The sequence below is a fragment of the Ictalurus punctatus genome, chromosome 16 (genome assembly GCF_001660625.3).
Source record: "Ictalurus punctatus breed USDA103 chromosome 16, Coco_2.0, whole genome shotgun sequence".
NCBI lineage: Eukaryota > Metazoa > Chordata > Actinopteri > Siluriformes > Ictaluridae > Ictalurus > Ictalurus punctatus.
In genome coordinates, this window is record NC_030431.2 from 26423083 (window position 1) to 26437781 (window position 14699).

At 39.2% G+C, this 14699-nt stretch overlaps 1 protein-coding gene across 1 annotated transcript; it reads right to left on the reverse strand.

Annotated features, from left to right (window-relative positions):
- Positions 1-1535: 1535 nt before the first annotated feature.
- Positions 1536-9862, reverse strand: ak3 (adenylate kinase 3). Its single transcript, XM_017488665.3, has 5 exons — positions 9595-9862; positions 7455-7574; positions 5995-6167; positions 3138-3256; positions 1536-2693 (listed from the first exon to the last, which is right to left on the reverse strand). The coding sequence occupies exons 1-5, from the start codon at positions 9740-9742 to the stop codon at positions 2576-2578; spliced, it is 678 nt and encodes a 225-aa protein (XP_017344154.1). The 5' UTR covers positions 9743-9862; the 3' UTR covers positions 1536-2575.
- Between the last annotated feature and the right edge of the window lie 4837 nt (positions 9863-14699).

A 14699-nucleotide genomic window follows, 5' to 3' on the forward strand; every position in this document is an offset into this window, starting at 1 on the left:
AGAAAAGAAACGCACGGACTCACCTGAACCTGACTGAGGGAAAAACATCCCGTATCTTCTCCTGAAGCTCTGGGCGTGCGTCTGACACGTGATTGGCTGATTGGATTATCGTATGAATAAGCAGATGTGCACGTGTTCTTAATAAAGTGGACAAAAAGAGTGTTCTTCCCCCACTCTGCTTCATCTCCAGTTTTGCCACTTGGATTATTAGTTGTAATCATGTGAATTTGCACCGTCGTGTTGAACGAAACCCACACACTTCACTTCTAATAAAGCTTTAACTCGGAATTATTGGCACCCTTTAAGAAAACAGACAAAATGACTAAACTATAAAGTAGTAACGTACACACTCGGGAGTAAAAAACAACGCATCCTCCTTCACTGTGGGGAAAATCAAAACACAAGTCAGGTAACTGATATAAAATTATATATAAACACTTAAACTCAAATAACTCAAATAATTAACAAGATCAGAGCAGTGATATGAATAACTTAAAAAAGAAAAAAAAAAGTCTGGAATTATAAATCTGCCAGGAATTACACACACCACAAAAAAAAAAAAAACAGAAAGAGAAAATACCTTTAAATATATTTTAATTGATCAAATATTTCCCAATGTACAAGGTTCCTAATCTCCTAAGATTAATGTACAAGATTACAATAATCCAAATATACCATTGCTAAAAGTTTTTTTTAAAACTAAATGTCAGTGTACTTCTACAGCAGATTATTTTCCTCATTTTAAGCAGTCACTTGTAAAAAGAGCAAAAATATCTGACAACAGAATGTTAAAAATGTAAAGCGTGAAATATTTAAAAGCGTCTAAAACCACGCTGAATAATCGTACATTTCATTTATAATAATCCCTTAATAAGAAATATTCTATTACTTATTACTTGCTGTATTCACTTGCCAAGATGATTATTAGTTTTATTCTTTTTTGCAGTGAAGGGATTTTCTTCAGGACACACACACACACACACACACACACGCACACACACACAGCTTCAGCAGGTAATAATTACAGGGTGCCAATCATTTTAGAACCAACTTTTTTGCAAAGAAATCACAAAATGTTTAGAAAATACAGTTAGTGTAAAACTGTTGTGTTTAAGTGTGAAGGGTGCCAATAATTATGTAAACAGGAAGTTTGATTCTGAAATAATAATAATAATAATAATAATAATAATAATAATAATAATAGGGGTAAAAAATGTTTAAACTAAAAGTAAGTGGGATTTCTAGACAGCCTGAAGGGACGTTTGAAAACATTTTTAAAAAAATTTTTTAAAAATCTGAAAAAAAAAAAAAACTTTAAAAAAAATTTGCCACTTTCTCGTTTTTTTAAAAATTATTATTTTAAGAAAACGAGAAAGTAAGTCGTGAGCACACAATAATTACCTAAATTTTTCATCATTTTTTTGGTATGTATGGGTTTGTTTTTGTTTGTTTAGTTTTTTTTTCTTTGCAAAGGCTTAAAAAAAAATTCAACTTGCTGAGAGCTTTTGAATAAAAATAAATGCAACGCAGGAAACTATATTTAAAATGATTTATTCATCCGTCATTATTCAGCTCAATGGCGTGAAATCAGTAAATTTATACATTTTACAAAAATCTTTACATTTCCTCATGATATAAAATTTTTTATATCAAATCACATTCATTATCATTTCTAAAATGTATTTCAGGTCATTTATGAAGGTTTGTTGAAATTCAGATTCAGACACGTAAAACGAAACGGTGATGGAGTTTATGAGTTTAAGGCGACTTTGTGAGGAAAATTATTTTCAACACATTCATATTATCAACACAATCTGGAATCCCTCAACGTTTAAATAAAACATCTGAACTTTAATGACTTTTAGACTCTGTATCGGTGACCCGAACTTTCCCTCAAAAAATATTTTTATTTTATTTTTATTTTTTATCTCTTGTGTATTTTTGTCCCTTTTTTTTTTTTTTGTAAATGTAAATTGTGTTTGAATTATTGTTGGACACGTGCGTCCATACACAGAATAGATTTCTTCTTCTTTTTTTAAAATGATTTCAAAATTCAGTTTGAAAAAAATAATGCTTCCTTTTCTCTTCCTGTGCAGAACATTTCTTTCTCTCCCGTTTCTTTTTTTATTTAATCATTTTAATATTTTCCTTTTCTCTCTCTCCCTCTCTCAGAAGCGGATGTAATGGTTCAAAAGAATGGACTAGATATTTTTGTTAATAAAGTCCTTCAAAGGCTTGCGTGGCTGCTTCTACCCCAGCCCGGTCCATGACACTACCTCCACCATGTTTCACAGAGGAGGAGAGATTGTGAGTGAAGCAAAATCAAAAGAATTTAAAGAATGTGCTTTCAAAACTAAATACACCGGTGAGGAAAAGAGAATGAAATAAACCGAGATCGAGTTGAAACACACTACCGCGTGCTCACGTCACACAGATTTAACTTCGATTAGAACTAAAATCGTCTACCATTAAAAACAAAGAGTGACCAAAAACACAGCGTGATCGCTGTCCATGGAAACCAGAGTGAGTCGTTAACATTCCGGACAAAAGCCAATTCTTTACGGTCGGGACGCGACTAAACTCCTCCCCCAGCCTGCTGAGTCCGTGGGATCTTCTTCGCGAGGAAGGCGTGAACATGAGGCCAGATCTTATTGGTTTCAGTTCCGGTAAACGTCGCCAAAACTCCTTTACTCCTGTTACACACACACACACACACACACACACACACACACACACACACACACACACACACACACACACAAGGACGTGCTGTTAGAGGAAAATAATCAACTTCAAGGTGGTGACAGCAACTACATCCAACAATACAAGAGTCCTTCAGTTAAAAAGTCATTTTTGCTAAAAATAAATAAATAAATAAATAACTTTTACTATTTATTATATCGTTTTGATGAAAACCAAAAAATACTAATTTTCCTAAAAAACAAAACAAAAAAAAACACACCCCTAAAATAATTTTGCCGAGTCATTTTGCTAATTTTTTAAAAATAAAATAAAATAAAATAAATTATGTTGAAAGGAGTAATTTCACTAAAAAGTTGGCGGTAGCAGTAACTCTGCTTCTTCATACCACCGCTGTAACAGCTCATAAGAAATGGCGCCCCGTCCTCACCACCTACCTGTAATACTCCAGCACTGGTCGAGTCTGGGTTTCATACGCCTTCAGCCTGCAGGTCACCGTTTCGGGCGTGTCATCGTCCCTCTGCGTCAACGGCTCACCGGTGACATCATCAAGACCCTGCGGTGAACACAACGCAACACACAACACACTGAGCCAGGATCTTTTAATCAACACCACACACACACACACAGAATTAAATGGCGTACATTAGTGTAATCTTTATCACAGGAAGTCTCAATATTTTCTGTCAAAGAGTCAAATAGAAGCCTTAGTTAATGATTATTTTTGTTTGTTTATTACAAAAGTGGATCATTTTCTCCACATAATCTCCATTTAGAAAAATCTTCGTCCACTTCATGTCACTAGGGTTTTTATTTGACTAGGGTTTTTTATTTTGTTAGAGGACACGCCCGCAGAGCGTCTAAACGAATCTCTCCACACCCGCTTCATTTCATATCAGTCTCCTACACAGACCTGGCGCGGGTTCACGTCCAGAAATAGCTGCAGTTTACAGTCACACACAACCGACGTGGTCCGGGCCGAGCTCACGTTTAATCAGAAAGCAACCGCAAACGACCTTCTTCCCAAGAAAGCAACAAAAAACACTGGAATTTCAATTCAAGTTTGATATTAAAGCCTCAGGGTCAGTGACTGATTTTGTAAAGTATAAATAAATAAATCCGTTTTAGAATGATTGAAATTTATTTTCATATTTTAACAATGCCAAACCCTAAATTTTATCTCCAAAAGTAAAAACACCCACATGACCCAGTCAGGTTGATAATCTTACTTAATCTAAGCTTTTATTAACGCATAAAGCTATTTATATATATATATATATATACACACACACACACACATATATACACACACAGACACACTTTACTGCAAGAATTTACATTTTTGCAAATAAGAATAATAAAGAAATATGGCTGCAAGCAGCGATGACGGGCCCAAGCACTGCGGTGCCATCACCACCCGGTCGGTGTATGAAAGTAACGTGCAGAGAAGCGAGTGCTGTAGAGGAAAACACCCGAATATACAAAGAGTAGTAAAGTTTGATGCGTTACCACGGCTACACTGTTTAAGATATCAAGACTCCGCTCGTAATTTTACATCAGACGTGTTTTGACAATATTCTGACCAAGGTTGAAGCGATTCAGGTAAATATATATATATATATATGAAGACATATATTTAAAAACCTGTTTTAAGTGACACACTTCCTGCTGCCAGTTGGTGGCGCTATGACCACGTGTGACCAAACATACAGCTCTGGTTTCATCTAAATCACTCCATGCATGCAGAGGATGACACACTTCCTGTTTCCCTTTACCTGCCTTTATTTTCCCTTTAAATTTACTGCCTCGTCATGGCGAGACCGTCCGAGATATCAAAAATCCCTCCGCAACTTCGCATCTTCCGTGTCTTGGCATAATTTTCTCCATGTTTGGTGCCAATCACATCAATCCCCACGGAGGAGCATTTAAAAATGCAGAGCCTGAATTTTCAAAAAATCCACATTAAATCCAAAATCACTCCTAGGATCACTCCGGAGGAGGAGGAGGATTCCTGTCGTGTGTTTCCGGTACTTTCTTAAAGAGAAACACACACACACACACACACACACACACACCAGCACTCTGACTCTATAAACACAGCCTTCTAACAGAAACGGCTGTTCCTCAGACGTGACCTTCAAACCGGCTCGAAGACTCAGACGCAGGCCGCTCGCGCGTCACGTGGAGATAAGTACACGTCACGTAAACCAGCTCCGGAATTCTGCTGAGTAGACTTTTACATTACATTCATACCTTTTTTGTTTGTTTGTTTGTTATTTTTAAGCAGCAGAGGCAGGAAATAAACAGCATTTTCTCTACAGCGTGGCAGGAAGTTATTTCTCTGAAGGACTTCACTGACCTTCAGAAACTCTGCAGGAAGTCCTGCTCCACGTTCTACACAAACGTTTAACTCACAGGATAATCACAGGCGGCTTCATGTTTCTAACCTGACGTCCGTCACGCCGCACGCTTCACTGAGAAACAGGCTTCATAACCGAATACCGGTCACAGACTACTAAACAAATATGAAAGATCAAATAAATAAACAACACAAATCAAGTGAAAATATTCTGAACCAATGAAGCTCTGATGTAATATTCCTGTTTAGGAGATTCTTCAGTAAATATTACAAATATGGACCCTATTTCTAGACATTTCAAAGCTTAAAATTCTAAACTATTGGCAGATCATTTTATATTTTATGATTTAAAGCGTTTATTTCTAGAAAGAAACAAAACAACAACAACAGCAAAAAGTTCAAGCTTGACATTCGAATAAATAAATAAATAAATAAATAAATAAACAGTTCAGAATCTCATACGGATTAAGTAATAAACAACTAATCAGAAATATTTAATATATTTGTATATATTTATTTAGAATATTTTCACTTGATATTTGTTTGTTTGTTTGTTTATGTGTTGTATTTCACAGGAAGAACTACAATCCAACTTTAAAGTGTCTGCAAAACGCTAAAAGCCGCACGAACCCAGAGGAACACGTGATTTCTTCATGAGTTTCTCAATAGACAATAACCTTTGACCTTTCCAAAGCCTCAGGAGAAAGAAGGACAAAGTCTGAGTAAGACAATCGGCCTCTGTTCTCGTCTTAGCCGCTAATCTCTTCAGCGGTTTCATCAGCAGGTCCGAGGTCAGTCCGCTGATTGAGTTTCTTTTCATGTAAATAAGATAAGGTCCCGTTAACTCATCTACACCCTGACTGTAATCTCGTCCTGCACCTCTAAAGGACAGATCGTGATGGAGGACACAGCCGAGTGCTGATCTCGTCACTCACGGGGATTTTGGGAGGGTTGAAGTCGACGTTGTAGACGCGGCCGCTGGACAGGTGAACCCAGCGAGACGTCAGACGCTCCTTAATGGTCTCGAACGGCACGTCCAGGTTGATGACGGTGTCCACGGTGATCACGCCGTCTAAACTCTCAGCCTGCGCCACCGTCCGGGGAAAACCTGCCGAGAGAGAGAGAGCGAGAGAGAGAGAGTTCAGCTGGAATTCATTTACTCATATTTACGTCTAGACGTGTTTAAAAGCTTAGAACATGGCACCGATGCAATTTTTAGGTGAGCAGAAGTATAGGAACAGATCAGTCTTGAAGTAAATGAAAAAGTGAATAACACGTAATGTTTGGTTGAATCAATCCTGCGCCTCACTGACACCAGACTGCTGCTTTCTTCTGCTGTGAAGCTTCTCCAGGTTTCTCCTGCAGCTTCTTTCAGTAGTTGTGTGTTTCGGGGGGTTTCTCCCTTCAGTCTCCTCTTCAGGAGGTGAGGTGCTGATCAGTTGGGTGAAGGTCTGGTGATGGATGTGTCCAGTCTAAAACCTTCCACTTTCCCCCTGATGAAGTCCGGTGTTGAGGTGGAAGTGTGTTTTGGATCGTTGTCTTGCTGCGTGATGAAGTTCCTCCTGCGTTTCTCTGTAAATCTGCAGATAAAATGTTCCTGTAAAGTTCTGAATTCATTCTGCTGCTCCATCATGAGTTCATCATCAATAAAGATCAGTGAGAATGTTCCAGAAGCAGCCGTGCAAGCCCAAGCCATGACGCTACCTCCACCATGTTTCACAGAAGAGCTCGTATGTTCTGGATCATGAGCAGATCTTTTCTTCCTCCACACTTTGACCTTTCTGTCACTTTGGTAGAAGTTCTTCTCGGTTCCAGAACTTTTGTGGATCGTCTCTGTACTTCTTCCAGTCTGGATTTCTGATTCGTACTGCTGATGAGTGGTCTGCATCTTGTGGTTTGGCCTCTACATTTCTGCTCTCGAAGAATTCTTCAAACAGAGGATAGTGATACCTTCACCCTGCCCTGTGGAGGTTGTTGGTGATGATACAGACATTGTTTTGGGGTTTTATTGTTATTGTTTATTGTTTTATTGTTAGATTTCCCCTCTTTTCTCCCATACACAGCTCTCTGATCTTCATGTTGGTTTATCCTTTTTAACCAGAAGTGTGGTCTTCACAGGTGAAACCCAGGGCTCAAACTGTAGACATTCAGAGATATTAATTCTTTAAATGATCTAACAGGACACACCTGGGCAGCAAGAAACACCTGCCAGTCACAGGTTCCAATATTTTTGATCACGTGGGAAAATACTGGGTGGGTTCAGACAAAAGGTGTCGTGTTCTAAGCTGTTTAACACGTCTAGATGTAAATTTGAGGAAATAAAAGCTGAAATTCTGATCTCTCGTCTCATAAACACAGATGGAGTGAAGATGACGTGAGTGTGAGGGAGTCTTACCGTCTAACAGCCAGCTGCTCTGCTCCATGTCTCGGAGGCTGGCCAGGATGAGGCGAGAGATGACATCATCGGGAATCAGCTGACCCTGATCTATACACGACTTCATCAGAAGACCCAGTTCTGTACAGAACACCAAAAAATAAAACTCAACTTACATTCATATAACATTTTACCCCAGACATGCTCTTACACCGCGGCGCTGCCGAGTTCTGCACTGTGATTGGTCAGGAGGTGGTGATTAGTTCTCTATAACAGCGGCTCTGTCAGTAGCGCAGGTTTATATTAATGCGGCCCTTCTGATACGTTATGGTTTCTATAGTAACGGCTCGTTCACAGGGACGTGTACAGCGCACGCTCCGCATACACAGATTTTTCAGTAAGGAGAGTAAATGTTTATGTAGCGTGTGTGGAAGGAGTCTCCAGTGTCAGCGCTGTGTAACAGTCAGAGGTGAAGCTGTACGTTTCAGTTTTCCACGTCTTCATCACAGAGTTTACACTCCTCTACTGTTCCTCTGTGACATGACAAGCTGAAAGTATTTTCAAGAGATCAGACAGACCGGACATGTGGAGACTGGAAAAAGACCCGGGGATAAAACCGTGAGTCTGTGCCGCTGTAGCGTGGGATTCCTGTCCTTCGCTGACGGAAGAGTAACAGGTTGAACGTTTCGTTCATGCCGAGATGCTTTTCTGCTCAACACGGGTGTAAAGAGTGATTATACGAGTTACTACATCCTTCCTGAACCGATCGGACACTTTTCCTCTGACCCTCGCTCATCAACACGGCGTTTCCACCCACAGAACTGTCACGCTCGCCATGTTTTTTGTTTTTTCGCTCCACTCTGAGTGAACTCTCCAGACTGCCGTGTGTGAAAATCGCAGATCAGAAAGGAATTATAGAAATACTCAAACCAGCCCATCTAGTACCAACATCCACGCCACGCTCCGAATCACAGAGCTCGCGGGTTTTCCTCATGCTGATGTCTGATGTGAGCGTTAACTGAAGCTCTTGACCCGTATCTGCAGGACTGTAGACACTACGCTGCTGCCACACGATTGGCTGCTTAAATAACTGCATGAATGAGTTGGCCCTGCGATGGGTTATCTCCCCGTCCAGGGTGTCCCCCGCCTTGTGCCCCGAGCCCCTGGGACAGTCTCCAGGCTCCACGCAACCCTGTGCAGGATAAGCGCTAGGGAAAACAGATGGATGTATGAACGAGTAGGTGTTCCTAATGAACTGCTCACTGAGTGTGTGTTTTCGGGGGTCTTTCAGGTGAATTCTGATGTACTCGATCCAGTGTATTTAATTTTTCTTCCCACATTCTTTACACGTTACAATAGTTCTGTTATATGAAAGGATATTAAACTCTCTGTAGCCGAAGGGTTACCACGCACCGGCGCATGTTGTGATCAGTAGATCGGGTAGGGGTGTGTGTGTGTGTGTGTGTGTGTGTGTGTGTGTGTGTGTCTGGCTGTAGCCCAAAATAAATAAATTAAACCGAGGCCTGCTCCTGAACCTTCAGCTTGTAGTTTCCTCCCTCGTCCTCTGATGAGAGTGTGTAAGTGGAGTGTCCTGTACTTAACATACATACAGGAAAAGAAATAAAACTAGGCTTGTTAGTTTAGTTTGGCCTGAACACTTCTGAGATCTGTGCAGGGAAGTAAGAGTGTGCGTGTGTGTGTGTGTGTGTGTGTGTGTGTGTGTAAACAGAAGATGAAGGAGAGTTTAACAGGAAGTGGAAAGTAAGACTATGCAGAGAACTCAACTCGAGCAAGAATTTAAATACAAGTTATATATTAGTTATAACCAGTGGCCCAGAGAGCAGGACACTATGTAGGGTAAGGCACCACACACACACACACACACACACACACACTCTACTCCATGCAAGATTAAAAAACAGCTCACGTAGCGAGACGATTAAAAAGCGTAAAGCAGTTTAGTAGAAAACAAAAACAAAAACAAGGCAGTAACTTCAGCGCGTGAAAACGTGTGAAATCGTCACGCGCCCCGTTTCACTTTCATCTCCCCGCTGTTCCGCTGCACGGATCAGATCAGATCAGACACCTGAGCTTCAGGACCGGAATTCCTGCTCGGTCTGATCGGGGCTGGAGACAGAGATGACATTAGGAGCTTTCTCACCGCTCTTGGCTTTAATGTTGGCCCGTAACATGTCCCCGCTGGAGAGATGCTGCAGCCCGAAACTTTCAGAGATCCGAGACGACACGGTTCCTTTCCCCGAACCCGGAGGACCCATGATCACGGCCCGGAACAAGTTCCGCACAAGCATCTTTAATCCCGACTCGGATCCACAGCGTGACAAATACTTCAGCTTCAGCCCAGCGTGTCTCTCTCTCTCTCTCTCTCTCTCTCTCTATCACAAACACAGGATTATATACATACCAGTGAATCACTAAAGAACCGAATCTCTTCTGAACGACTCCTTTAAGTGTACCGATCGAGAGAGTCGATTCTGAAGCATCACCGAATCGAATCGAGTTTTTCGGAAAAGTTCCCTTAAAGGAACAGTACAGAGAGAGAGAGAGAGAGAGAGAGAGAGAGAGAGAGAGAGAGAGAGAGAGAGAGAGAGAGACATACAAGTAAATGAATAGTCATACAGGCAGATACCAATATATAGACACAATAAACACACATAGACAATAAAACAGACAGATAGATAGAAAGACATACAGATATAAATACACAGACAAACATAACAGGTTGATAGATAGATAGATAGATAGATAGATAAACAAACAGATGGACAGACAGATAGATAGATAGATAAACAAACAGATGGTCAGATAGATAGATAGAAAGATAGATAGATAAACAATGCATTTATTTTATGTGTAAAATTTGTAAATTTGTAAAATAACACACTGGACATCACGTCAGGTCACGTCATCCATCACACACGTGACAACAGCAGACATAGTAAAGCTTCAGGAATTATTTTCACAGTGATCTTGTGTGACATTTTACTGTAGTAATAAAATCTAATAAATGACAGTGATAATGTTGTATTAGATATCTATAGGTAATAATAATGTAAACAGGGTTACAAAAGAGCAGAATTGTTCACATATTTGTAGCCCTGGTTAAATATTTTTTAACACACACCCATCGACCTGCCCTCTGTATTTGCCCTTGGTGACACACACTGAAGGCAAGTGGACAAGAAGGTGTCCAGAACAGTAATGAGGTTTCTCGTTTTGAAGATAAGATGATCATTCTCCTTACCACATACAGCCTCCACCTTCACACAGAAAACAGGACAGAGTGTGCAGTTATAGGAAAATAATCAGTGCCAAAGTTGATTGTTTTTAGATGTTTTATTCCTCTTATACCACAGCATCTTGCCGACCTTTGCAACATTTTATTTATTAAAGAAATTACATATACTTTTATCCATTTATAGTTACATTTAATACTTATGAAGCAACTTAGTTCCTGTTCTCACTCTTATGTTATAGCAGCTATAAACACTCGTTCCCTCACCAGCCCTCTCTTTATTTTCTCTCTTTATTCTCTCTTTATTCTCCCTCTACAAGTTAATAAGACAAAATAAACGCAGCTTGTCTTTTTGTTACAGAGAAACCGCAAAGAAGTGTAAACCCCTCTATCCTGAAGATGTGAGAAAGCTTACAGTTACAGCTTTACCTCTGACTGACACTGGAGACTCCTTCCATATATGTTACAGAAACATTTCTTCTCTTTACAGAAGTTATGTGGAGCGTTTAGAAACGGCAACGTATTAGAACGAGCGTATTAATATAAACCTGCGCTACTGTTAGAGCTGCTATTCTAGAGAATTAATCAACACTTTCTGACCAATCACAATCCTGAATTCAACATCTTTAGCTTACATACAGTTTATGATTGGTCACATATTATGATTAAATAATGCTGCATTCCAACCAGGGGAAAACAAACAAACAAACAAACAAACAAACAAAAACAACAATAAAATTGGGAATCTGAAATTCCTACACAGGAACTCAAGACGGTCTCCTCAACCCCGAGTTCAGGGAGTGACGTCGATTCAAAATGGCCGCTCACAGTAACGTAAACACAGCGACACGTATTAACTTTAAATGAGTTATACTGTATATACTGTACATATTAGCTGTAGATCACTCAACATACAGACATATTCACTTGTTAAATATATAACACCGATTCTACAGTTCATTGTTCTGTGGAAGAGCCATGAAAAATGCATCACTCATCACAGTTAGCTGTTAGCTCGTTGCTAACAGAAGAAGAAAATGGAGGCGTCGAACGCTGCATTATTCTATTTCCGGGATGAACAGAGCTGCAACTCTTAAACCTGACCACAAGATGGCAGTGTCTGATTTGTCTGAGACCTTAAACCCTTCCTATACAGATATTTTATTTAGTTCTGTTTCATTAGTTATAAATGATCACACTGTTATTATCACAGCCTGCCATCATGTATGAACTATAATCACAATTACACTCCTATTCACTCAGGTATTCTCTTCTTTACATTTCCCCCCTCACAGCTGTGAACTGTAAGCTTAAATGATTACAGTTTATCAGCTAAACTGTCCCTAGAAAGAAAAGAAATAAAGGAAACTTAAGAAAGTCCAGTTCCTGAGTCAGTTCAGGAACGGTAGGACACTATAAATATTCCCTAGAGCTGTTCATTTTCATGTCACGATAATTACACAGCAGTTTTATGGTGGTTTCGGATGCTATCATTATTGTATTGTGTTTATAAAAGTGCTAGCTGTAGGTCAGAGTGCAGTCTATATGTCATGTAGAACTCATTCACAGAAGGTAGAGGTGTAAACCTGTACACATTTGAATGCTTTCACCATGACGTTCATCTGATTGTGCTTTCAAAAGACACTCCATGACAACAATACTGCGTTGGGTTTTTTTGTTTGTTCTGATTGTATAATATGTAGTGGGCATGATGTACTTTACACAGACATGCTGGTTCCTGTTTCTCCATCACTTTTTAAACAATCACAACTTCCTGTTCCCATCAACTGATTTCTCCAGTTTCTTCTTCCTCATTTAAATCGTTTTAAAACGAGAGCACACATGGAAATCTGCACCTCTTAAAGGTCTTAAAGGTGCAGTAAGCGATTTTGGCAAAACGTAATACTGTGTTTGACTTCAGTCTGAACTTTTTAAAAATGATGTCCTTTTCCAACTCGGTACGTTCGAGCTATAAATTGATGAGAAGAACATGAATGTGTGAGTCTATTAAAGTGTGGGTGCTTTGCTAGCAACAAGCTAACCGGCTAAAATTAGCATCTTTTTTCATCGCTCCATAGTAAATACTACTATAAACTCATTTAAAAATGTGAATTGATTTGAAGAAACCTTCCTTACCAGGAATTCCGAGTTAAGAGTTTGGGGGGTTTTTTGGTTTAGGTTAGGAAATTCTGAGTTATGAGCTTTATTCGAATGTAGCTTAAGACCTTCAGTGTTTCTCAAACCTTCTCAGACCTTCAGACCTTCACCCTCTAAAGCCACGCCCATAAAATTACTGACAGGTGCCTACTTGTCCTGACTGGTTGCATGCTGATGGTCCACAGAGACATGAGTTACCATTACACAAAAGTGTTTTGAAAATCACAGACCGCACCTTTAAAATCCATTCTGCAGTTAGTACCGTGTCACCACTATTGCTTAATGATGTTATCATTTTTTTAATATCTAGACCCAGGTGATAATTCTGTGTTATATAAGACTATAAATTGCTCAGTAAGAGTTATTTTTGGCCCATGCAGGCACAACGCCTATCATCTCCAGTGATAATAATTTATAAGGCTTCCTTGGACTTCACTCACCCATGCTCTATTGGTGTCTTAGGAGTGATCACACACACCTGCTATGTCATCGCACGTGTAATAACTCACCAAGGAGCGGCCATGACCTCAGAGTTTCACTTTTTCCCTGAGAGTATAAAGACTTATGAGACATAAGACTGTCGTGGACAGATTATAATCAACATCAAGCGAGAAACTTAAACATTTCGTTTTAATGGATTATTTTAACACCTATTTCAGAAAAGTTTTATAAACTGCAATCGCAAATGCTACAGGTTGTGTTAAAAGTCACACAAAGCGAGTTAACTAAAAAAAAACAACAACTAATAAAAACATTAAAAGAAATATATATAGCCAAAAGCGATGATGTGTGGGGTCCAAGGACTTCTTGCAATAGTGTTTCCAGTGACCAGTTATTTCCAAGTTACTTCAAACAATGAAGACATCATGTATATATACATTCACAGCATGTTTTGTGATGATAGCTTAATGCTGGTTGAATATGTCTTTCAAGGATAATTAAAATACACACAACCTATAATCATGTATTACAGCTAGCTTCACCTTGTTAGAACTGATAGATATGTGGTGTTTACAATTCTCAACATGTTCTGGATTATCGGTGAGGTCCACACTCTCCTGAGTAGTTTGACACCAAACTTAGAAGGAGTTTTACAGCACAGTGAAATTCTTTTCATCGCATATCCAAGCTTGTTGGAAGTTGGTGTCAGAGCTCAGGGGCAGCCATGATACAGCACCGCTGGAGTAGAGATGGTTAAGGGCCTTGCTCAAGGCGGCAGCTTGGCGGTGCTGGGGCTTGAACCCCTGATTTTGTTATCAGTAACTCAGAACCTTAACCGCTGAGTCAACACTGCCCTAAACTTGTGAAGATCCTAGGAGTAGTGCGCAAAAGTAGGTTTTGCATATTATGCAAATGAGCAAAAAATAAAATAAAAAATCTATCATGGCAGAAATCAGTAGGCAGGGCTTAGATATGCATGACTTAGCGGTTAATATATTGGACTGCTGTTTGGAAGGTTGTGAGTTCAAATCCCAGCACTGCCAATCTGCTACTACTGGGCTCTTGAACAAGGCCCTTAACCCTCATCTGCTCAGCAGTACAAATGGTAAGGGTGTCTGTCAAATGCTGTAAATGTAGATCAGTTCAGCTTAAGCCAAGAGGAAAGAAGAGTTCTATGTAGAACATTAGAACAAGGGGTTATACTTTTAGAAAAGATTCCAGATACAGCCTGGCATGGAACCCTTTAACGAACCCTTTTATTGTATTGTACATTATATATATATATATATATATATATATATATATATATATATATATATATATATGCATATATATATGCATATATATATATATATATATATATGTATATATATATATATATATATGTATATATATATATATATGTATATATGTAT

What these genes read in the sequence shown, in the direction of transcription:
- ak3 (XM_017488665.3), bottom strand. Translation starts at nt 9,742, where the DNA reads ATGCTTGTGCGGAACTTGTTCCGGGCCGTGATCATGGGTCCTCCGGGT. An exon ending in CAACATTAAAGCCAAGAGCG is followed by an intron (nt 7,575 to 9,594) that starts GTGAGAAAGCTC and finishes TGTTCTGTACAG; the next exon opens with AACTGGGTCTTCTGATGAAG. An exon ending in CCAGTGCTGGAGTATTACAG is followed by an intron (nt 2,694 to 3,137) that starts GTAGGTGGTGAG and finishes TGTGTGTAACAG; the next exon opens with GAGTAAAGGAGTTTTGGCGA.